This window comes from Podarcis filfolensis (genome assembly GCF_964270895.1).
Source record: "Podarcis filfolensis genome assembly, chromosome: 8".
Classification (NCBI taxonomy): domain Eukaryota; kingdom Metazoa; phylum Chordata; class Lepidosauria; order Squamata; family Lacertidae; genus Podarcis; species Podarcis filfolensis.
Genome location: NC_139611.1, coordinates 21,984,745 through 22,009,936, shown reverse-complemented (window position 1 = coordinate 22,009,936; position 25,192 = coordinate 21,984,745). Strand labels below are relative to the sequence as shown.

The following is a 25,192-nucleotide window of genomic DNA, read 5'->3' as shown; positions in this document are numbered from 1 at the left end:
CCCTCTTAAGTCGTTTGAAATTAACTCTCCCCCTACCCCACCACTCCCAGTCAAGTGGGAAAACCAGACACAAACTCAGCTAAGTGGGAGTAGTCGTTTGGGGCAGGAATTATAAGAAAATTGTCATGTTGGCTCTGCCACTAAGTGCTCCCCATTCTGCATTCACATTCAAGGCAAGCACAGTTTTTGGAACATACCATTTGCCAAGAGAACATGTTGGTAATTTGTTTGAATTGTACACTGAGCTCACATATATGGATGGACATAACTGTTAGGCATGGTTTTTCTGTTTGTTTGCTTTTTATCTGAAGCATAGGTGCTAACTCCCTGGGGCCCTTGGTGCCCAAGCACCCACAAAATTCCCCATGAAGAGGCTGGGCACCCACAAATTTCAATGCCAGGGGCATGCATGCTGCATGGCATCCACGGCCCTGGGCATCCACAGTTGTGGAGCTAAGCTGGCACTCCTGATCTGAAGTGCAGTTTTCTGCATTTCTGCCATAATTTGGGGGGGGGTATTTAAATTCTCATGAAACTTTATCAGTGTCTCTGTGCAGATTTCTAATATACACCTTTTTGTATGCAGCCTTGATTAATTTGGGGCATTTTCTGTGTGTTGTTTTAACTAAAATACACACTTTCCTCTGATGTATTTTTGTACAAATTGCTTGAAGAACGAAATTGCAAAATTCAAAGAATAATTGTGTCCTGGTTTGTATATTGATTCATCAGAATTAATGGACCAGAGGCAGCATGTCCATTAGTGTTGAGGGGTCCATTCTGAGTAGCACCAACATTAGATACAACCCATTATCTGTGTACATGGATCAGCATAGGAAGGCTGTCTTATACCAAATCAGACTATTGAATCCATGTAGCTCAGTACTGTCTACACTGACTGGGCTTTCAGACAAGGGGACATTTCCAGCCCTAAGTGGAGATGCTGGGGATTGAACCAGGTACCTTCTGCATGCAAAACATGTTCTCTGCCACTCAGCTACCGCCCACAGACACAAATTGCTTCTCTGGCTGAAGTCCCAGGGCCTTTCATGCTCTCTCTCTCTCTCCCCACTGGGTCTGAGGCAGTGTTTACTGTCTCCTGGGAAACAGCTGAGCATGTGGTTGCCTGAGCTGCTCCTGCTTCGTTCCCCCCCCCCCCATGCCTTCCTGCTTATGGGAGACAAGTTCTACGGTGGAGACACAGCCTGAAACAGGTATCCATTCTCTCCAGTGAAAGCAAGATGGGGGCCACCAGGAACCCCCAGCCAAGAATTCACGCAACCGCTTTTCTTAAATGTGAGTCCCCACCCCTTTGACAGACTCTTGCTTTCTCTGTTCTGATTTTTTTCCACTGCCATCAGCAGATGGGGAAGGTGCCAGATAAATGGGAAGAGGATTCCCCCTCCCATTATAAAAACCCACACTTGCCCATTAGGGCTCAGAGAATATACGAGTCCCTGCTTACAACCCCCACCCCAAAGTAGAAAATTAGGGGAGGTGCATGGGTGCATTATTCTAGCATAATATCATGGAACTGGGTGCTCTTCCTCATAAACAAAAGCAGGAGAGAGAGTTGTGCGTCCCTCTACCAATATTATCTTTAGATCTGTTGGCAACTGGGCCCTCAAAACTCTCCCATTTGTGGTAGAGGAATTGAATTTCTCCAAGGGAGGGACAAATTATCCAAAGATTCCTCAGAGCTGAAGCTCCGGCAAGAGCACAGCTTATGTCTTCTTCTTTTCTCATGTGGTGCAATGGGTTGGAGTGCCTGGCTGCTAACCAGAAGGTTGGTGGTTTGAGCCCACCCAGCGATGACTGTGGGCAGGATCCTGCTTTGCAGGGTTTGGACTAGATGGCTGTTGAGGTCCTTTCCAACTTTACAATTCTATGCTTCTAGACAGTGCTTTTTTCTGGGGGGATGCAGGGGTACGCATAACCCTAAACATATTGTGAATCTAACGGAAGAAGAAACTTTTTAAAAAATTATATTTTTTGTTTCTTCTCTAGCACTGTGAATCATCAGTTCCGTTGCTACCCCCAATGGCCGCCTCATTTCCTGTCATGTTTCCTAAGTCTCAGACAGAAGCAAGAGTTTAATGTGTGGGGTAGGAGTTGGAATCTAGCTCGGTGATTGGCCAGTTTCGTTGTTGCCACCTCCGATGGCAGCTTCTAAACCTTATTTTTAAGAAAAAAAAACACACTTCTTCTAGGAACCTCCAGCCTGTGGGTCAAATGTGACTCTCCAGACCTATCTGTGAACTGCCCTCAGACTTTTCTGTGAACTGCCCTGAGACCTCTGGGTATAGGGCAGTATATAAATTCTAATAATAATAATATCTGTCTGCCCCTTGGAATTCTCCTCAGGCCACACCCTTCACCAACCTTGCTTCACACCCTCTTTGAGTATTTTTGCCTGGCTGGGATGTGTCCCTGAACTCTGATAATGCCTTTTGCTTGCTGGGATGGAGGATGGAAACAGGTGAGAGAGAGTGTTGTAGAAAAAAGCCAGCAGTGCTTTTCTTATGACCCCTTGAGAGCCCTTCAGAAGTATTTTGATGGATTGCAGCCACGTAAACAAGGTAAGTCTTGACATTTTTCTATCTGTTTTTCTAAAAACATATATATTTAAAAACCAGGCCTGGAAGTGGAGTAAACATGGTTGCTGACAACAGAGAGGGCACCATGTCCTCTAAGGACAAGGCGTTGCAGCTCTGTGATGTGGCGGAGCAACAATTGGCTGCAGATGACCCTTCACTTGCCACTGCCTTCTACACAGCTGCATTCAGCTGCAGCGTCCCAACAGCTGTCGAAAAAGTGGCTTCCCTGGGAGAAGAGTCACGTGCCAAAGTGACGGTCACTTTATCAAAGTGGTGTCGGGATGGCGGCCCCATACCAAAGATTCAGTATGGTGGCCTGAATTACACGTCTCTCAGCGTCGAAATGGCAGCCATTTTTCTCTCGACCCTCAACCCCAACAACATGGCCGCCTCTCTCTGCAAGATGGAGGCCCTGCTCAAACTGGGCCGCTACGAGGAAGTGCTGCGGCGATGCGACTCTCTGCTGGACACCCAGCCTTGTGTGGAGCTGGCCCTCACCAGGGCATTGGCCCAGGTGCTGTCACGGACCCACTTCCAAAATGGCGTCACAGGTTATCTGCATGCTTTTGCAGAATGCCGGGATGAGACGGTGAAGTTTGTGCGCAGTCGGCAAAAGGAGCATCTTCAGCAGATAATCCAGGCGTTTTTTGACTTCGTCTCACTTCAGGAGAAGACTCGCTGCGGGAAAGGGGGCTTGGAAAACTGGCAGAGCGACTGCTATGACTTCCTGGTTGCCATTTCACCAGAAGACATCCACACCTGCAAGCCCCAGGCAGCCCACCTCTTGGAGAAGCACAAAGGCAAGGAAGGCGTCTCTGTCTACAGTGAGGCAGCCAGTGGTGCATTGTGGGACAAAAGAGCATCTGGACTCCTTATGGACAGGGCTGCTGCGTACTTCTCTCAGGGCGGGAGGGTGGCAGAGATGATGCAGGACATGACAGCTGCCTTTGAGGCAAACCCCAGCCTGGCAGCGAGGCGCTTTGAGGCCCTTTTCACCACCGGGGATGCTGAGAGGATAGAAAAACATGCCAGAGCAGCTCTAGATCTGGAGTTTGCTGCTTACAGAGAAGCTGTGCGTGCTAGACCTGAAGTCCGGAGTGACAGTGGCAAGGAGCTTCTCTCCCCAGTGATCCGAACCCTTCGCTTCCTCATTCAGATTTCTCCGGGCGCCCGGCGCGAACTAAATGTCCGCTTGGCAGACTGCTCCCTCCTGGAGGGCAGTGTCCAGAGTGCCTTGGAAATCTGCAACCACCTTCTAGATTCTGAGCAGGAGACCTATTACAACACCCTTCTTGCCCTCCGGGGGTTCTGCTACCTCCATGACAAACGCTGTGCAGAAGCCCTTCAGGATTTCCAGAAGATCATAGAGTACAGCTCTCCACACCCCAGCAGTTGCATCAAGGCTCTCTGTGGCCGTGGCTTAATCCGAGCTTGGGGCAGTAGTCCTTACCTGACTGCCCTGGATTATATCACTGCCTGTAGGTTTAGATTTGAGGAGACCAGCTTTGTCATCAAGTCCTACATACCGTGGAACCAGAGGGGCTTCCTGTTGATCATTCTACAAGAGGAAGCAAGGAAGATACTGGAAAGGAACCGAGACCCCAGGGGCACAGCTCCCCATCAGAACAAACCAAGAGGGCTGGATCGATTCCAGGTGAAAGAAGGGTAAGCAAATCTCACTGGGCAAATGCTTTAAAAGACAGATGAGTGCAGGGCTGGGGAACCTCTGCCCTGTGGGCCAAATTAGACTCAGCAGGCCTCCCCAAATTGGAAACGGAGGCCATTTCTGCTCTGCCACACTCAACCAGATACCCATCTGGCACCATTATACCTGTAGGGCAGGTTAAGATGCGGCTAGGCCTGGAAAAGTGTTTCAGGCACCTTTCAACAGATTGGTGGCACCTGCAATGTCCTGTGTTGGGGTGGGGAAGCTTTTTGGCCCATTGGGTCAAATCTTTATCTCCCCACCCACCCACCCACCAGCCGACTTTGACAGGTGGGTGGGGCCAATCACCTCTCATGAGCACTTCTCCATTGCACGTGTGAAGCTCTCCTTGACTTTTTTTAATTAAAAAAATATTTTATTTTAACAAAGTAATAACCATAAATAAATAAGAATAAAATGTGCACCCCACCACCGAGATCATTCCATTGTAACTATCCAACCTCTCAAAATTTCAACACCTCTTGAGATGGTTTGACCCCTTTCCGTTTATTATTATTTCTACCCCGCCTAACAGTACAAATTCTACAAACACCTTCCATATCTCCTCAAAATCACCTCTCCTGCATATTCCCCGTCTTACCTTAATGGCACATGTTAATTTATCATTAATAGCTATATCCCACACCTGTTTATACCATTCTTCCATTTTACATTCTGCTTGCCCCTTCCACTTTCATGCAGCTATCAATAAATTTGTGAGCAAGTCCTTCATAGCCTGCGAACCTTCCACCCCATCATAAATTGATAATAATACTACCTCTGGACCTTCGGTCAGCTTTAACTCAGTGATTTCTGTTATCTCCTTAAACACCCTTTGCCGGAAAAATAGTACATATTTACACCCCCACCACATGTGAATATAATTCCCTGTTTCCTGGCATCCCCTCCAACATAACATTGAATATCCCTTGTTTTCCTTGACTTTTAAGCCTCTCCATGGGCTGAGCTTTGCACACCCTGCAGAGACCTAAATAACGCTGTCCATCTTTCTTGGGCTGCCTTCAGGGCTACTGTAGACATGTTGCTTGGATACTGGAAAGACCTAATATACAAGTGTTAGAGAACAAGAGAGAGATAACCTGTGGGAACACCCCTACTTCCCCCCTCTTTTTTTCAGCGATGCATCTGGAGCTCACCAGCTGGCTTCTCTCCTGTTGGACCTGGATGCTTCAGATGAGACATCTCAGCTCCTCAGTGCTGATGCTCTGTACCAAATGGATCGATTAGATGAAGCTCACAAGGTCCTGTTGGTGGCTCTCTCCAAAACCTCCCAGAGATCTGCCTTCTTGGCCAGGCTGGCTCTGCTTCAGTTGAAGAAAGGCTTTCTATACGATTGCAACCAGGTAAGAGCAGCCAAAAGAAGGGAAAATCATCACTAAGGAAGCAACAAGGTAAAATGATAAAGGGTAACAAAGTGAAATGAATTTTTTCAGTCACTATATATATAGAGAAAACCTAATGACTTTGATACCCATAGATATGTTAACAACATTTATTACATGAAAATGAGGTTGAATCTTAGAGTAAAACACACACACACACACACACACACACACACACACGAAGAGACAAACGTCCAGAAAACAAAAGCCAGTGGGCAATCTTTCACTGGAGGTTTTTAAACAGAGGCTGGATGGCTGCAAGTTAGGGATTCTTTAGCTGTAATTATCAGGGATTGTACTAGATGACACTTGGGATTCCTTCGAATTCTATGATTTTATGAGAATACCGCAACTGAAATAGATAAACATGTATGTCAAAATAAGATATACATAGTGTGTGAACAACCATGGAATAATCTAAGTGAAAAAGAAACCCTCTAAGCTGTGTATGATATGTTCTTGTAGTTCCTCAGTCATATTCTTTAGATATGCTGAAATGCCACCAGAATATGTTCTTGGTCAGGTTTTCCAGTCCAGCCCACAACTGCTTCTTACCCTAGAGAGACGCGTTCACTATTTGAGTGACTGTACTCCAAACGATGCTGCGCTATAATAACTAGCTTTTAACACACAACCATTGCATGGTAGCTGAAATAATCCACAATGGTAGTTCTACTCTGCATAGGCCCATTGAAGTTAATGAGTGTGACCAACTTAGCCCCATTCATTTCAATGGGTCTACTCTGTGCAAGACTCAGTTGAATACAACCCATTGCCTTTACGCTATCAGTTAAGACCATGGGAGAGTGGGGCAGAACATCTGCATTGCATTCAGTGGGTCCCTGTTCAGTCCCTGACTTTGCCACGTAAACGGGTCAAGTAGCAGGCAAGGAAAAAGTCTTCATCCTGAGACCTTGGAGAGGGGCTGCCAGTCAGAGCAGACCAGAAGTAGCCAGTGTGATACCCTACAGATGCTATGAACTCCAATTCCCCATTCCTGCTGTGTCCTAAATCCCCATTCTGAAATCCAGGTGTGCCGTGAACCATTGGCAGGGCAGGAATTTTTGCAAGGGTCACCCACGAATTGCTTGTAGGCATAGTAAGCATTTTTATGTTTAAACAAAATCAAAAATCAAATGCACGTCCTTTGGCCATGAATTAAGATTGTTGACTTTTGGAAAGCTAGTTCAGAACAACCTATAACTTAACAGCAGAGGGCACTCTTATCTTTGCTTAGGATCCACAGAAACTCACAGTGTCCGCATAGGAACCTATTTTAGCTGCTTTTTTTACTTACTTACTTATTTACTTATTTATTTACTTATTTTACTTCCTTTTTTAAAGATGCTCAAGACATATAGCCCTGGCTTACATGCAAGGGCATGGCTGTCTAGGCTTTGGAGAGCTAACAAAAACATCTTAATCCTGTGCTATTTTAACACATCACAACTCTGAAAAAAGATCCTGTAATCTGTAAGGAATTTGCTTGATTGGATCTGCTTCTTCCAGGCATATTGGGAAAGGGAAAGGAGTTAGATGGGGCAATGAAATCTCTGCCCCCAGCTGCTGGAAATCTTACTCTATCTACCCCGCTTCCCAGAAACTATCTGCGTGAACCCGATTTGCTCTTTCCAAAACAATACCTGAACTGAAACACAGCCATCCTTCAGAATTCACCCTTGTCCACATTTTGCAATGCCTTTCTCCAATCCAGAAATGTGTATATTGGGGGAAAGTGTGAATAATAAATGTAGTGCATCTAAATATGTGATGTTGGGAGAAATTGCTTGCAAAAGTTGTAGTTAGGAGAAATTTGCACTAAAATGCTGACACATTTTGATGGAATTTTTTTTTAATTGCAAACTGACAGGCAAATGTGGAGAACCAAACCTAAGACAGGAGGCGAGGGGAGGGGGGCCACTAGGGGGCGCATCGGAAGATGACTGACAATAACATCTCTCCGACCCACATGAGGTAACTTGGAGGCTATGATGGGAGTAATTAGCCTCCGTAACCCCCCCAGGATGGTGGGGGGGACTGCCCTTGCCTGCTGTGCCCTATACCACCCCCAAATTTGTGGGGATGGGGGCACTAGGCACAAAGCCCTCCTGTGGGATTTCGGCACTCCTGGACGCCGTCCCTGATTCGCGCCACTAGCTGCAAGAACTTCAAAAGAAACAATTTGGATGAAGGAATGCACATATTTCAAGGAAGGAGGGGAGTAAAGACTGCTAACAGAAGAGATCTCTGATAAAACAAGACAAGAATAAAACATGAGAAGATACGCCAAGACACGGTATGGCAAATGACTGATGGGGGAGGGGGGGAAACTTTCCTTTCTTTCCTTATGTGATTAAATAAGAATCCCCTCCCCTCACGAGTTAGAAATGTCGTTTTAAGGACTTAAGCTGTGGATTTAAGGCTGTGTGGAGATAAACTTTCGAACCATAGCATGTTTTAAGAAGAGCGTGAAATGTATAAGAGCTTTAGAATGACGCAGTTAAAAATGCCGTCGCCATATTGGGAAGTTCTGTCGGAGGTCTTGAGTCTGGGAGGAGAAAGAGAGAAATAGAGCTGTTTATATATTGTGGGTTAAACTCCTCAGAGGGACTTAAGAGCGACAGTTTTGTGAGATTATGATGGAAAGAGCGATGTTATCTATGAAGGAGATGATATATGGAAACCATCTCGATTTGAGGATTGGAAGAACGGAAAATTCACACAGGATTATTATTATTATTGGTGTTTATCGGCTTAAGGAGACTATCAGAAGAGATCATAAAGAAAAAAGAGAAAATATATGAACAAGATGTGATGTGGAAACAGCAAGATAAGATTGGATAGAATTATGAACTCTGTTTGGACTGATTTGGACTGATTTGGACATTAACGCAGCAGCAAGAAGATGATCAGAATCCCCCTTTGGATCTTGAAATATGGGTTCCCCCAACAAAATTTAAAATTTGGCTTTGTAATTCGGAATTTATGTGATGTGATTTAATTTGATGTGATTGGCCGGTTAATAAAAATTATTTTTTTAAAAAAAAAAAGACAGGAGGCGAGGGAATGAAAAATGTCCGAAACCCAAAATGGACAGATCCACCCATCTGCCCGGGTTTCTTTAGTTGTGATTGCTGCACTATAGATGGCCCTTGGGGTTCCCTTCCTACTCGACAGTTCTATGAGTCATCCCTAAATCTTGGTGCTGATTCCTCGTTTCTCTGTGTTTCCTTTACTGAAGCTGCTCAAGAAAATGACCCAAACTGGGGAAAGCTCCTGCCTCCTGACGGTCGTGAAGATTTTAAAAGAGGAAGATAGAGCATTGTTGCAAAGCCACTGTCACTCCAGGGCCATGACGATCCTAAAGAACAAGCAAGGGGGAGGTTATATCAAAGAAGCCATCATCTACCTCTCCTTTGCCATCACCGCAGCAGGTGAGACACCCCACTGTAGTCAACTTTGCGCAAAACCAGGCACACAGGTCAATACTAATGGGCAAAACCTATCCCTCCTCCTTTATTTCTACAGGTTTTTTTTTAATTCCCCACACTCTTGAATATATATGGGGACTGGACTACTTCAATGCACTCTTTGTGGGGCTGCCCTTGAAGATAATAATAATAATAATAAAATAATAATAAAAAAATTATATCCCCCCTCCCCAGCCGAAGCCGGCCTCAGAGCGGCTAACAACAGTAAAATAATACAGCATACTAAAATCAATTCAAGATGGCAAGGGAACTTCAATGGCTTCCAGATCATAGCAGCCACATTACTGCCTGGGGTTGCATTCAGATCTCATATATGTCAGTTTGCATTTCTTAGTACAGAAAGCATTGATCTGATAGCGTAGCGATGTTTCCTATTCTACTTAATTCAAGAGGGTTCTGGGAGCTTCTCTACATGAAAGAAACAAGCAGAAGGTTCATGATGTTTGGGTTATTCCTTCAGAGAAGCTGAGTTCAGCTGGTTTAAACTGGTTGTGTTATCTCTTTCTGTCAAGGTCATGCTGACTATAATAGTGAGGCCAGAATTAGCTTGGGTTTCATTCTCTCTCTCTCTTTCCCTTTTGGTGTGGTGTTCCATTTATAGTGTTAAGGTTTAGTCTTCTTATAAGTACAGTATTGTAAGTTTAAAGTTAAGTCTGCTGCCACTGGATTTTTTACGGACAGTGCCAATCCTGAATGTATTGGATTTGTGACTATTATGCTCATTTGCCTTCAGTAGCAATAAAGCTCTACTGGATGGAATGCCTCTGGCCAATTTGGGGGGAAATCCTGCAATGTGTTTAAGTTGTTACTCTGCTAACCATACATTGGAATCTACTCAGGATCAATACTGAGTAGGATTTAAATGTCAATGTAACCCCCCACCCCTACCCCCATTTTAAAACAGTTGCATTTGTCAGTTTTTTCTGGGCCCAGTTCAAGATACTCACATTAGTGCTTAAAGTCCTAAATGACTTGGGCCCCAAATATCTGAAAGATCTGCCTGCTATCTTTGCATATTTGAAAAGTCTGCCTGTTATTTCTCCAGATGCCAGGTTCAGAATTGGTTGTTTTCTGGGCCCTGGGCACATGGCACGAGTTCCTGCAAAAGAATAAAGCTCCATTTTGTTCAGGGAGATAAAAGGCACCCCTGTCTACCCGTATTGCTTGCAGCTAGAGCATATCATGGAAGAGACTTGTTGTACCTCGCAGGGAGGATTGCTGAGGCAACAAGTCTTTTCAAACTGGGTCGTGTGATAGTCAGTTGACAGTCACTGAGAAGCAGTCAAGAGCCCAGCGGAGGAACCAATGGGTGTTAGGTCTAGTTTCTACCAAACTGGTGAACCTGTGCCTAAGTTGGGGCTCAGCAGAGCCAGGACACCTCTAATAATAATAATAATAATAATAATAATAATAATAATAATAATAATCCTGTCCATGCAGCAGTTAAAGCCTTGGGACTAGAACCTAGGAGACCAGGGTTGCAAATCCCCACTCAGCCAAGAAGCTCACTGGGTGACCTTGGGCCAGTCACTGCTTCTCTCAGCCTCATCTCCCTCACAGGGTTGTTGTGAAGATATAATGGAGAAAGGGAGAGAAGCCATGCACACCACCTTGAACTGCTTGGAGGAACGGTGGGACCAAAATGCAAAATTAATAACACTAACAGAAAAAAGCAGCTATTAAATACTAATCTTAGATAGATCCTAACAAGTACTAATCAAAATTAATTAGGATGATGGAAAAGGTTCTATCTCAAATTAGGCATGTAAGGCTCTGTCAAATTCACTTCTCCAATCACTAATTTCCCCAATCTTAAATTCACTTCTACACATTTAGCAGCAATTTGCAAAAAGCAAAAACAAAACAAAAAAACCTACGATCCTCATGAAAATTCATAAGGATTTTGGTGCAAATTTCTCCTAATATGCAGCATTTTGACTGATGTAACATTTGTGCAAGCAATTTTCATTAATGTTTCACTGATAATGTTTCATTTTCATGCACGCTTTCTGTTTTGCTCCAGGAGGTTATGCTGTCGATTCGCTTCTTAGCCGGGCCCGCTGTTACGGGCATCTTGGGCTGAAGAAAACTGCCATATTTGATTTCAATGCCATCCTAAAAGAAGACCCCACAAATGCCCAGGCACTGAGTGGGAAAGGATTTGTTCATCTAGCTCTGAACCAGAAAAAGGTAACAACGGGGTGGTTTTATTTTTCTGTTTACTTACTTACTTACTAAACAAGACTTTGAGCCAGAGGAAGAATCATAGCTCAGTTGGTTAGAGCATGGTGCTGATATTGCAAGGTTGCAAGTTGGACCTCCGCATATTCCTGCAGAGGCTTGGATTAGATGATCTTCACCTGAAGTTAGGGGAAAGTGGGTGGAGCAAGGAGTGTAAATCAGCATTCAATGACATAGTCCAGCCAGGCAAAAACATTCAAGGAGGGTGCAGAACAAGGCTAGTGAGGCACATGGCTCAGAGGGGTGTGTGACCTAGGGAAAGTATGAAGGGCAAAACAGAGAGGCAAAAAGGGCTGTGTTTGGTCCATGGGCCTGAGGTTTTCCCCATCCTGGCCTAGTGGATACAAGGACAGTCCAAGACGAACCATAGGGACCCCAAGGGTTATCAATCCCAACCCCTGCTATTGCTGGCTGAGGCAAAGGACAAGACAATGCTCTCAGTCAGAGTCTGGGAGTCAGCTGGGCTGGTGGGGCTGACAGATCTCTGCCCTCCAACAGGATCCCAACCTCCGTTGCCCAATTATCCCAATTGGTGGTGCCAACTCTAATTTTTTTGGGGGGGAGGGGGAGTTGTGCAGGGCTGCTCTAACCACTGCACCACTTGCTGGCTCTCAGGTCATGTCAGGATAATGATGTGAAGAAAGAGGAGGGGAAGAATGAGAGGCCCCAGGGACAGCAAGAGAGGGAAGATCTGACTGAGCTATAAAGGTTTTCCTTTCTCTCTCTGCTAAATCCTGTAAAGGCCTGGAAGGGGACAAAAAGGGATATTTTGATAAAGGTTAAACAGGATTAACATTTTGAAAACCCTCCCCCCCCCACTTCTCTCCCCCCCCCCTCAACCATTAAATGCAAACTGTGTCTGTATCAGCAGCCCCCAAGTGGCCTGTCTTAATGGGGAAGGTTGTGATGGCTAGCTTATCTGCCTTCCGAGATAGCAGGCGCATGACAGTGAAGAGGCTTTAATGTTCCCTGTTGCATGCATCTTGCATGCATCTTTAATACCTCGGGATTGAAAAGAAAGCCCTTTGTTTACCAAACTAATAGAAAAGGCAGATAATTAAATGTCATTTTGGCTTTGAGCAGGGCAGGCGGGCAGGGGAAGCATAGAAATTAGCTCACAATACTTTTGCTCCGGCTAATTAAACTCTTTTAGCGCCTCCTTTGATTTTGAAGGGCACACAGGAGTGTCTTATAACACCTGGTACAGGGCAGAAGCCAATCTAGGGGAGAGTGACTGGTCTGTGTGCTGAGCCAAGAGGGTGTTGCAACAATGACTTAGAACGGAAGGCAAGAGGTGACCTTGAGCGAGTCGCTGACTCTCAGCCTGACGTACCTCACAGAGTCGTTGTGAGGTCCTTGAAGAAAATGGTGGAATATAAATGCAAATAATGCTGTTGTTGATAATGATCATCAGGGCTTTTTTCCCCAGCCAGAGTGTTCTGGAGCACAGTTCCAGCACCTTTTTTCTGGAGCCTCCAAACAACAACTCATGGTGCTGAGCCCTGGCATAAACCAATGACTCTTCCTCCTTCCCCCTCACACACACAACCAATGCTGACACGACTGTGCTATTGCTCCTCCCCACAGGCAGAGGCCGCTGTGAGGCCTACCCGCAGGCTACCGAGCCATCCCTTCTTCCTCCTCACTCTGGCTGCTCTAGCAGGAGGCAGCGGGGAAGCCCATGGTGCTGGAGGAAGCAAGCGAGGAGAGAGAGGGGAGGGGAAGCCAGGCTGTGGTGTGAGCGGATCACTGCAAGGAGGAGGAGGAGGAAGAAGAAGAGGCAGCCTCCCCATTGTCCTGGCCCAGGTGCCCAGGGATTACCACAAGCCTGTGGATGGGAGACAACTGATAATCATCACAACAGATGATATAAACCAACCAGAGCTGTGCAAACAATTAGCAGGCTTTTCAAAAACTACTCTTGTTTTATCCACATAGGAGGCTGTGCATGATCTGACCTCAGCCCTAAGAGCCAACACAGCTGTAGCAGTTCAAGAAATTATTTCATTAAAGGAGGAGGCCCAGTTGTTGATCCATCAGTGGTTGTATGACCACTGCAGGACTAGGCTGTCGGAGTTCATTGCTACCAAAGAGCCACACGTAGGAGATACACTGAAGGACCTCACTGTAGCTGGGGCATTGCTTGTGAAAATAAAGAGCAAGGACACAGAGAGTCACATGCTTTATGTGGACCTTTTAGCCGCTGATGGTAAGAGAACTTTCAAATATCTTGGAGTACCGTCTCATTATTTGGCATTACTGTCACCCACTGTTTCTTAGCAACAAATGGAACCTGGTTAGTCTTGCCAAGGTGTGATGATTATCAGCTTATGATAGGGCAGAAGCCCCGGTGTTGCAGGATGCGCTCCCTGCTGAAACATGGAAGAGGCCCCATCAGCAATGGCATTCTGCTGGCTTTCGATAATGCAGCTGTTTACCCAGGTGTTCCCTTGATCTCTTCACCTGAGTCTCCTGTTTGAACTGCTGTGTCATTATTGTGCATTTTAATTGTGGTTGTTTAGATTGTAATGTTTCTGTAGCTTGTTTTTATACTTCGTAAATAGCTTAGAAGTCTATTCTGACATTAAGCAGAATGATGATGATGATGATCTAGGGTTGCCATATTTCAAAAAGTAGAAACCAGGACACACCAACATTTTAACAAAAACGCACACACAAAAAAGTGATTTTTCGATTGACTTGCCTAAAATCCAGGACAAAGCGCCACATGGAACACCATCAAAATAAGCTCCAGGTGAGCTTCCCTGATGGGCAGGGAGAGACTGAGGAAATAACTTTCCCATTTTGCTTCTTCTTGTTGTTCTGATCACGAAGGGGTTCCAAAAGCTTCCTTATTTTATCAACAGCAGTTATGAACTGGTTTTCTAATGGAAAAATCCCTTGTGTCAGTGCATGGAATATTAAAATCACAGTTTGAAATGCCGGCACACATTTCAATTTACTATGTTCAGAGTATGTTGCATGTGGATGTCTCATGTCAGTCACCTTTACAACAGTTTTGTAAGGTAGGCTGATACCAATATTCCCTTGGAGCCCTTCAGAGATCCATTGGGCAGGCAGCTGCCATTTACTGCATCAACAGAAGCATAGTGACCAGATCAAGGAAAGTAATAACACCACTCTGTTCTGCTTTGGTTGTACAAAAATGTCCATGTTAGGAGAAAGTCATGCTAAGATTCTGATGAATATTCGTGAGAATGTCATCTTCTTCCTTTTAAGTTCAAATTGATGTGGAAATTTAAGAAGGAAACATTAGAAACTGAGAGAAGCAAGAACTATATTAGCCTATAGTAACCAGTTTATTGATGTTCATTGGCAGGGAGAGACAATGAGGCTCTGGCGCACCTCCAGGGAGAGTTTGGTCACTCTGCACCCAATGATTCCATCAATGCTCGCTTTGGAATGCTCCAAGCCAAGAAGAGCCACATGAATGTCGCAGCCCATATTTTGGCCAGTTTGGCCACAAATTACAAAGATATAGGATACCTGATGAGCTTCCTGGACACCAAGCAACGGCAAAACCTTGCTCAGGTAAAGCTGCCTGCTTGATGCAAATGATGTCTGTTTTTCAGCTGAAGTTATCCCTGCTTCTCCACCAGTGAACATACCAACTCGTCTAATTGAACACTAACATATTGGGAGATATGCTGGAGAAACAAGAGAGCAGTTGAACAGATAGATCTGGGATGGAGAGCCTGTGGCCTTCCAGATCTTGTTGGGCTGCAGCTCCCATCATCCTTGACCATTGTCCAAGCTGGCTGGGGCTGATGGGACTTGGAGTTCCTATCATGCATGGAGGACCACAAGTTCCTTATCTCCAGATGTTGCTGGACTCCAATTCCTATTGTGTCTGACTCTGTTCCTACATTCTGTGTTCCTCAGCAGGGTTGATGGGACTTGGAGCCCAGAAACACCTGGAGGGTCACAGGTTCACAATCTTTTCTACAATGCAAGCTGGAGAACCTGTGGACCTCAATATAGTGCTGAACTGCAGATCCCATCATCCTTGACCATGGCATCCCAGCTGTTTTGGACTACAACTCCCATCATCCCTAGTTAGCAGAATCAGTGGTCAGGGATGATGGGCATTGTAGTCCAAAAACAGATGGAGACCCAAGTTTGGAAAACCCTGTCCTTGACCATTGCCCAGAGCAGCTGGGGCCAATGGAAAAGTCCCAACAATGTATAGAGTAGCCACAGGTTCCTCATCACCATATTTTTGGACTACAACTCCTATCATGCCTGTTCCTACATTCTGAATTCACCATGCTGTTCACCATGCTGGCTGGGGTAGAAGGGAGTTGGGACCTCATCTGCGTTCATTCTCTCTCTCTCTCTCTCTCTCTCTCTCTCTCTCTCTCTCTCTCTCACTGCTCAGGATTGCACCAATATCAGTTTGGAGGTGAAAGAGAGATCCCGCATCCTGGTTCTCCCAGATGATACCTGTTCAGGTTACCCAGGATGTTGGCTTTGTTCCCCTGATCCTGTTCTCTCCCATTGCAAGTGACACCCAGCCTTTTTCAAAAACAAACAAGCTGTTTGTGGATTCTGTGAATCAGGCTGGCCTGAACAAACACAAAACAGCTCCTCCCTATTAAAAAAAAAAAAAACAGCCACAAAAAACACCACCCTGTGTTGTGTGCTGATATGCTTAATAAATAAAGGGCCTGGAGAGGACTGTTTTGTATGCACCCCTCGCAAGCCAGCAGGAGGGTGTTAAGTAAGCAAGTATTAATTTTTCAATCCCTGAGGCAAAGAACCTCTCTTCTCTAAATCAGGCAGGCAGTCGGAGGGGGCATATCTCTTCTGGGAGAAAGAAGCTGGGAGATTTTAAGAACTAATTGCCAATCACCGACTTAATGTGGGAGTTAAAAGGACGACCAAGAACATTACTCCAGGGGGGCAAAGTGACTCCTTACTTAGAAGCGAAATGTTTCTTAGCTACATGCATTTAGCTGCCTTTTCCCTAAGAGGTTTGCATTTCTAGCAAACTAGATTTGCAAGCCTTCCCCCTCCCGAGGTGTTAGGGAGCAACCCTAGCCTATTCCAAATAAGCCATTTTTTTTTGCCTATTCCAAATAAACAAATGCACCGGGGGGGCGCACAAATGAGGGACACTTCCAAATTGACATGCATAAGTGGACTTGTATATATTCATAGAATCACAGAATTGTAGAGATGGAGGGGACCCTAAAGATCTTCTAGTCCAACCCCCTGCAATGCAGGAATATGCAGTTGTCCCATACATTCCTTCCATGTTGAGATACATCAGCAGCTTCAGCATCAGTTACACTCAGGGCAATGTTCCCTTCTTGGGGGCTGCATGCCGGTGGTGGGTGAAGCCAGAGAAAAACATGGGAGGAGCAAGGAATGCAATATTATTATTTTTTAATTTTTGTGACGGTAGGCAAGTTTCTAAACACCCCCACCCACCCTTCTCTGTCCTCCTCCAAGGCAGGTAAGAAGCATTCTCAGAATTCAAAGACACATTCCACACTCAAGGAGGATTCAAAGCAGGGTTGGAGAGGCGAGTGGCTCAGAGACATGTGTGGCTTTGGGAGAGTCCCAGACAGTAAATTCAGGGACACCCCAAGACATTTTCTTGCCTGATGTCAGGGATTGGCTGGACGAAGTAGAGTGGTGGCAGGCACCAGCCAGAAACCCAAGGGAAACTCTGGAGGAGGAAGGCTCGAAGCCTGGGGATTGGTGGTAGGACACTGAGGAAAGGTCAAAAGGAGAAGATTGGGAGGAGAGGCTGGGTGCTGAAGGGGCAGCAGGGGTTAGTGAGCAGGAGGAAACTGTGACAGGGAGCAGTTCAGGCTCTGAGGCTGCAGCAGAGGAGGGGGGTCAAGGGACGGCTGAAGAATCCCTCTCCTGCTGTGACAAGCTCCCCTCCACCCTGGTCTGCAAGAACACAGAGAATAATGAGAGCAGAACAGAGGCCAGAGGTGGGCAGATGCAGTTTGAGACTGCCTGGGAAACAGCTGGAAGAGGAGGAGCCTTAGAAGGGGTGGAAGGCAGGGACCTTCAGTCCTGGAAACAGTTCCATAGGGGCAAGACCTACTGGGAAGTGTTAACTTCACTAGCATGGCACTCTGCCTTGTTTGTGGTGACCTGCATCTGACTCCAGCCCTGACACCTGTGCAGAAGTCCATTTTACTGACGAGCCCTGCACACCTCCGTCCACCAACAGCTGCCCTGTTTTGTCTAGTGGTGGTGCCAACCCTGATATTCCCAGGTCACACAGGACTGTTCTAAGCACTGTCACTCTCAATGATTCTCAGGTCATGCCAGGAGGCATGAGCCAGGCTTAAGGACACATTGCAGCCAGGGAAAAACTATTGGGGAAGGGGTGAAGCACAGTGAGTGAGGAGGTGTGCCCTAGGGAGCAGATAGAGAGGACTGGAGGGCTGCCTGCAGTTTTCAGGCCTGCAGTTCCCCACCCCTGGCCTGTGACATTATGGGAAATTTGAACAGTGGGTCTGTTTCCCAGTCCCAGCCGTTGCCCCATGGAAAAAGGTGTGAGACCTTCAACCCCAGAACCCCCTGCCTTGATCCCCTACAGTCATCAATCAGCAACCAACCAAAAAATCAGTATAACTATACAAGTTATTTTGGCATCCCTCCAGTTGCCCTGATATTTTGGGAGCTAAATTAGGCTGCCGTGTGCATTAGCAGTAATTTTAACAGAAGCAATTTTCTTTCCAGCTCGCGTTGCCAGCTGTAAGATGTGAGATGCAATAAAGGAACTTACTGGCAGCTGGTTTAAACATGAAGCATTTCCCTGGCCTTGGTCAAAGTCTTCAGCGATAGCTCTTTTCAAAATTCAGAGCTGCTGTTCCAGTGTGGAATGAAAAGAATGAGGCAGGTGGGTATGTTTAGTCTGGAAAAGAGAAGACTGAGAGGTGAGATAATAGCTGTCTTCAAATATCTGAAGGGCTGCCAAATGGAAGATGGAGCAAGCTTGTTTTCTCCTGCAGGACCTGAACCAGTGGATTCAAAGGACAAGAAAGTAGATTCCTTCTAAACATTAGGAAGAACTTTCTGATGGTAAGAGCTGTTCGACAGTTTAATAGAATCCCTCTGAAGGTGGTGGACTCCTTCATTTGAGGGGTTTTTTTAACAGATGTTGGATGGCCACCTGTAAGGGACTCCTTAGCTGTGATTCCTGCATCGCAGGCGGTTGGGTTAGATGACCCTGAGGGTCCTTTCCAACTCTGCAGTTCTATGATTCTGTTAATATAGCCAGTGATATAGTCACTTTAACCACAATGCCACACTCCTTCAAGAACACAAGGCATGGATGAGCTCCTTTTAGTAAAGAGTAGAATAAGGCAAGAAGATCAAACCGATCCATTCTTAAGGAAATCAGCCCTGAGTGCTCACTGGAAGGACAAATCCTGAAGCTGAGGCTCCAATACTTTGGCCACCTCATGAGAAGAGAAGACTCCCTGGAAAAGACCCTGATGTTGGGAAAGATTGAGGGCACAAGGAGAAGGGGACGACAGAGGACGAGATGGTTGGACAGTGTTCTCAAAGCTACGAACATGAGTTTGACCAAACTGCAGGAGGCAGTGGAAGACAGGAGTGCGTGGCGTGCTCTGGTCCATGGGGTCACGAAGAGTCGGACACAACTAAACAACAACAACAACAAAACAAGGATTGTCAACTAAGCCCCCCTTTTTTTTACTAAGAGGAGACCCACTGAAATTAATAGATCTAATCTAAGTCATGTCCATTAATTTCAATGGGTCCGTTATTTACTTCAGGATGGATACATTCAGAGTAGACCCATTGGAGTTAATGGTCTTAAGCTAGAGGCAGAGCCACTCTAGTTGCATCCCCGTCCTTCTCCCTGTTGAGTTCTACTGGGACAAAGAAGGAAGAGGATGGGCAATACCACCCTCTAGACTGGTTGTAAGTAAAAATGACCAGCTGAGAGAAGATTCAGATTGGTGGGGCAATGCCCTATTTGCCCTGATAAAGCAGCCCTCTGCACCGCTTGCCGGTGGCATTGTTTATTACTTAAACATTTGCTCTGCAGCAGTGTGGTGAAAGCGCTGTTTTCGTTTCTGAGCACTAAAGGAGCAGTAATGAGAAATCCATTAGAGCCACGGTGTCCTAATGAAGGTCTCCTGATTGTCCTTCATGAATTGAAATGGAAGGAAAGAGCTAACTCCTAGGGGCTGTGGGGGCTTCGGCCCCCATAATAAAATATTTGAGATATTTTCTCCACGTGATGTTATCTGAGTTATCAATATTCTTCCTTGTTCATCTTTAAATAGTTTTTTGGGGGATCCAACTCTGGTTTTATATACATTACAACTCCTCTCTTTTTTGTTAAATCAGAGGTTGCAAAGTCCTTTCCCAGACTTCGATTTATCAAAATTCTTCTATGTTTCTTTGCAATGTGTGTTTCTTGGAGGCATATCACACCCAAATTTATAGCTTCTTTACAACATGTTCAATTTTATTCCTTTTAGTCTTATTATTCAGTCTGTTTACATGCCAAGTTAGAATTTTCAAATCCATCTTGTTCCATATTTATTTCTCTTTCGCCTCCATTTCTGTTGAATCTTCCTCTTCCTGTCCAACTTCCAGCCCCCTGTCTGGAATCCTAGAGATGTCCAACACTCAGTGGTAGAGCATCTGAGTGCCTTGCATCAGTTCCCAGCATCTACAAATAGAGCTGGAAAAGTCCATCTGAAACCCTGGAGAGCCAGTCTAGACCAGAGTTTCCCAAGCTTGGGTCTCCAGGTGTATTTGGACTACAACTCACATCATCCCTAGCTGGCAGGACCAGTGGTCAGGAAATTGTAGCCCCAAAATAACTGGAGACCCAAGTTTGGGAAACAGTGGTCTAGACATTACAGAGTTAGATGGACCAATGTTCTCACATGATAGAAGACAGTGTCTTGTGTTTCTATGGCACTACAATGAGTCTTAAGGATGATGAGAGTTCTTAGGAGACTCTCTACTCCCCCCCCCCCAAAGAGCTACAATTCCCAGAGCTCCCTGAGAAGAGGGATTGTCTGTCAAACCGCTCTGGGAATTGTAGCTGCGTGTGAAGAATAGGGGTCTTCTAGCAACTCTCAACATATGTTGAGTGTTAAAGTGGTATGATACTGCTTTAAAATGTATAGTGCAGTTGGGGTCTTAGTATGGTGCAACTGGATTTTCTGTATTCTTTGCATGTTGTGATAGATCAGCTACGATGTGATCCTTCCTCCATTTCCTCAGAATATTACTCAAAGCTTCTAGTTTGCACTATGAGAGCATGATGTTAGATCAGATGCGCCTTCGGCCAGATCCAGTAGGCACTTTAGCTTCACCCACTTCACAGAGAGCTTAATTCATCAGCCCCAGGATTCCTAAAAAGACATCCAAAACTGGTGAGAAGGAGAAAAAACAACCAAATTACTGCCTTAATTTGCGCTGGTACATGCTGACCTCCCCGCCCACCACCCCTGGCAGAAATGTCGCTACGGCTACTTAAACCTCATCTTGCATAGCTCACAAGTGTTTGGCATGGAAAATCCAGATTGGTTTCAAATTGTCACTTCAGGCTGAATTCTGTGTTCCCTTTAGTAGATGACATAGAGCATACTATCCGAGAGCAACAGTGGTGTCGTGCAAGCAACTTTAAAAGGACACGGTCCTCATTTATGTATTTTTCTTCAAATGAAAGCATCATGAGTTATTGGATCCTAAGCATGTGTGCTTAGGAAGTAAAGTCATGGTGAATTTACAGGAACATAGGATGCTATCTTAGGTCAAGTCAAACCATTGGTTCATCTAGCTCAGTATTGTCAACACCCACTGGCAGTGCCTCTCTGAGGTTTCAGATGGGGGTATTCCCAGTCCCACTTGAAAATGCCAGGGATTCATCCTGGCATTCCCAGTGTTATCCAGAAATTCCAGAAATTCAAGAGTTTAAAATTATAGAATCATAGAATTGTAGAATGGGAATGGATGTCCAAGTTCATCTACTCCAGGGGTGGCCAACTCCCAAGAGACTGCGATCTACTCACAGAGTTAAAAACTGATATTGACCTACTCCCTTTTTGGGGGTTCAGGTAAAAATTGTTGAGCTTTTCTTAGGAAGAAGGAAAGCCCTGGTTTTGGGGGGTTCAGGTCAAAGTTGTTAGCTGTTTTTAAGGAGAAGGAAAGCCCCGTTTTGGGGGAGCCAGTGATCTACCACAGACGTGCAGTGATCTACCTGTAGGTCACAATCTACCTGTTTTTTAAAAAAAATAATATTTATTCAGAATTTTGAAGATTACAAAGAGAAAAAAGAAAAAAAGAAAAAAAGACAGAAAAAGTACAATCATTTTTTAAAAAAAGAAAAAAGCAAAAGACAAAAAAAAAAAGATTAAACCTTTACATAACTTTCTTCCTTTACTTATTTCCTTGCCCTCCTCACACCTCCCATTTTTGTATTCTAATTCAAATTGTTATTTCAGCAAATCCTTCCAACCCTGTTTTTATCTTAATAATTTGATTTAATATATTGTAGTTTTACGTTCACTCTTTCATCAATTCATTTTTACTTAATCCTTATATATCATTTCTACCAAAGCCATATAATTTTCTTTTTCCAACATCTTTCTAACAATCCTTAATTTTACAATATTTTTGAAGATATACTTTAAATTTTTTCCACTCTTCTTCCACCGACTCTTCTCCTTGGTCCCGGATTCTGCCAGTCATCTCAGCCAATTCCATGTATTCCATCACTTTCGTCTGCCATTCTTCCCGGGTGGGTAGATCTTGTGTCTTCCCATACTTTGCGATGAGTATTCTTGCTGCTGTTGTGGCGTACTCTGGTTTCTCTTCAGTTCGTATAAATCTTTCGCCTTTCACAATGTACCTGTTGGACATGCCTGATCTAGTCCAATGCAGGAATCACAGCTAAAGAATCCCTGACAGATGGCCATCCAACCTCTGGTTACAAACTTCCAATGCAGAAAAGTCCACCATCTTCCAAGTGAGTCCATTCCACTATCGAACAGCTCCTACTGAGAGAAAGTTCTTCCTAATGGTTAGTCACAGTCTCCTTCCTTGTCTTTTGAATCAATGGGTTCGGGTCCTACCCTCTGGAGCAGCAGAGGACAAACTTGCTCCATCCTCCATGTGACAGCCCTTCATATATTTGAAGATGGTTCTCATATCACAGTCTCCAGGCTAAACATACCCAAACCATTCATAGCCAACTTCTTGGGACTTTCGGCATGCAAAGCAAAGACTCCACCACTGAGCTACAGCTCTTTAGTCAGACTTACTTCTGAGAAAAGAACCTAATTTAGGACTGGGGGTAACCAGTATTCTTCCTGTCTCTAGGTTGCTTCCAAAGAAGGAAATGTACTGGTGAAGGAGCAATTCTACACAAAGGCTGTTGGCTACTACTCACTGGCCGTCTTGGCAAGTAATGGCAATCCACGATATCTCCGCCAACGTGCTGCTTGCCTAGCCCACCTGAAGGACTACAATAAGGCTTTGCCGGACATGGACAAGGTGATCTCCAACCACGGGAAAAACAGCCTGAAGACTCAGATTGAGGACTACTGCTTGCAGGGACATCTGCTCTTGTCCACCTCCAAGGAGGAACTGGCGGTCAAGCGGTACATCCAAGCTCTTCAGCTGGAACAGTCTTTGGCTCTGACCATCATTGCTGCTGATCACGATGGGGATGCACTGTCCAAAGCATTCCTGCAAACTGCTCAGTCCTCCTTTGCAGCAAAACGTTATGAAGAATCCTGGAAGACTGCAGAGTATGGGCTAATGATCAACCAAAACAACGCTGAGCTTAAGAGACTTAAAATAAGACTTAAACGGGAGGCATCTGGATGCAGAGTACAATAATTTATTCAGTCTGGGTCACAGGAGGTTTTCTCATGACCTGCATTTTTAAATCAACCATCTCGATTTGCATTTCCCAAAGTAACATACAGTAGTACCTCGGGTTACAGACGCTTCAGGTTACAGACTCTACTAACCCAGAAATGGTACCTCGGGTTAAGAACTTTGCTTTAGGATGAGAACAGAAATTGTGTGGCGGCGTGTTTCAGGTTAAGAATAGTTTCAGGTTAAGAACGGACCTCCAGAACAAATTAAGTTCTTAACCCGAGGTACCACTGTATTTACTAGAACGTAGTTACTCATCAGTTTTCGCACATCACCCAATGTTGTGATAATATAGCTCCCCAAAAATGTACCAGAGCACATATTTTAGAGACGAGACATGCAAGTGTGTATTTTATGAAACTGTGTGTTGAAAATTAATGTGATTTTTGGTGCATTTTTTAAAATTGCAGAGTAGTGCAGAAATGGACTTAGGAATGAGCACATTCAAAGCAGACACAGACAGACAAATGAATGGATTCATCCTTCCTTATTATTCAGTGCTTTAGTTCAGCAAACCTCCACAAGCACACACTTTCTTCTTTCTTTTCTCTCTCTTTTGCTTGTAAAGACCAGAGAACATATATGGAGGTGCCTCTTATTCTGTAGAACCCTGTTTCCTGAGTGCTCTCCATATAACAAAATCATACTGTCCAAGTTGTGAATTATTATTTTTTAATCAAACAAATATTTGAAAGGCAGGAAGAAGGTAAGTTTTTTCAGCCAACTAGTGAACACAGTATTTTTCAGAATCATTTACAGCTGCTGTTCGTGTATGTATTTACTGGGGAGTAAGACTGATCTAACTCAATGGGGTTTACTTTTGAGCAATAGGATCAGTTGACATCATTATTTATCATCCTTGCTTTCCTCAGCCAAGGATTTTTGCTGGTCCCAGTTCTTCTCATAGAAAAAGCTGCTCCATACTACTTCGCAGATGGCAGGAGGGTGGGCATTTAGCAAAATGGAGAATCTCAGTGAAATGGTCTCTCCAATTTCTCTGCCTGCACATGGAGTGAAGGATTTCAAGAGGCCATGTCCTAGTACAAGGCAGCTTTTATGTTAGCATGTATCAGCGATAGAGAACCTAATGTCCAGAGGTCAAAATGTGGCCTGTGGCTTCTCTATATGGCCTCTGGAACTCTCCCCAGACCACACCCCTCAGTGGTTCTGCTTAATATCCTCCTTGAGTGTTTTTGCCCGGCTCAAATGTGTCGTTGAATTCTGGTAATGCCTCTTGCTTGCCCAAATGGTAGAGGTATGTTTGTAAACTATGTGAAGGATGAAGTTAATATTCGTTGCTATGACCACCTTTGCCCCGTCCTCATCTGCTACTTGCATGTGGCACCTGGAAAGTTGTCCAGGTGGAAATGTGGCCTTCATATTGAAAAAGGTCCCCTTATAGAATCACAGGGTTGTAGAGTTGGAAGAGACCCAAAGGGTCCTCTAGCCCATGGGTAGGCAAACTAAGACCCAGGGGGCAGATCCGGCCCAATTGCCTTCTAAAGCCAGCCCGTGGGTGGTCCTGGAATCAGTGTGTTTTTACATGAGTAGAATGTGTGCTTTTATTTAAAATGCATCTCTGGGTTATTTGTGGGGCATAGGAAGTCGTTCATCTTTTTTCCCCAAAATATAGTCTGGCCCCCCACAAGGTCTGAGGGTCAGTGGACCGGCCCCCTGCTGAAAAAGTTTGCTGGCCCCTGTCTAGCAGTGATCACACCCCTCATCCCTTTTGTGTATCATGCAACTGTCTTGCACTGTCTGTAGGAGTCAGCCATACTCAGCCCGGTAGGGATTGCCCCTGTGTAGGAATGAGCTGTGTAGCTTGAGTAT

At 45.0% G+C, this 25,192-nt stretch overlaps 1 protein-coding gene across 3 annotated transcripts; it reads left to right on the top strand.

Moving 5' to 3' along the window:
* The first annotated feature begins 1,116 nt into the window (after positions 1 to 1,116).
* TTC34 (tetratricopeptide repeat domain 34) lies at positions 1,117 to 23,847 on the top strand. 3 transcript variants are annotated; one of them, XR_014551617.1, is made up of 10 exons: positions 1,129 to 1,296; positions 2,637 to 4,262; positions 5,441 to 5,666; positions 8,947 to 9,139; positions 11,220 to 11,386; positions 13,376 to 13,646; positions 14,778 to 14,989; positions 18,167 to 18,326; positions 22,799 to 23,398; positions 23,587 to 23,847. XR_014551617.1 is itself a non-coding variant. In XM_083628547.1 (9 exons), the coding sequence occupies exons 2-9, from the start codon at positions 2,463 to 2,465 to the stop codon at positions 23,318 to 23,320; spliced, it is 3,234 nt and encodes a 1,077-aa protein (XP_083484673.1). In that variant the 5' UTR covers positions 1,129 to 1,296; positions 2,365 to 2,462; the 3' UTR covers positions 23,321 to 23,400. The 3 variants fall into 3 exon arrangements, 1 of the variants encoding a protein (XP_083484673.1); XR_014551616.1 differs by lacking the exon at positions 18,167 to 18,326 and having other exon boundaries at positions 1,117 to 1,296; XM_083628547.1 differs by lacking the exons at positions 18,167 to 18,326; positions 23,587 to 23,847 and adding an exon at positions 2,365 to 2,479 and having other exon boundaries at positions 22,799 to 23,400.
* The last annotated feature ends 1,345 nt before the right edge of the window (positions 23,848 to 25,192 follow it).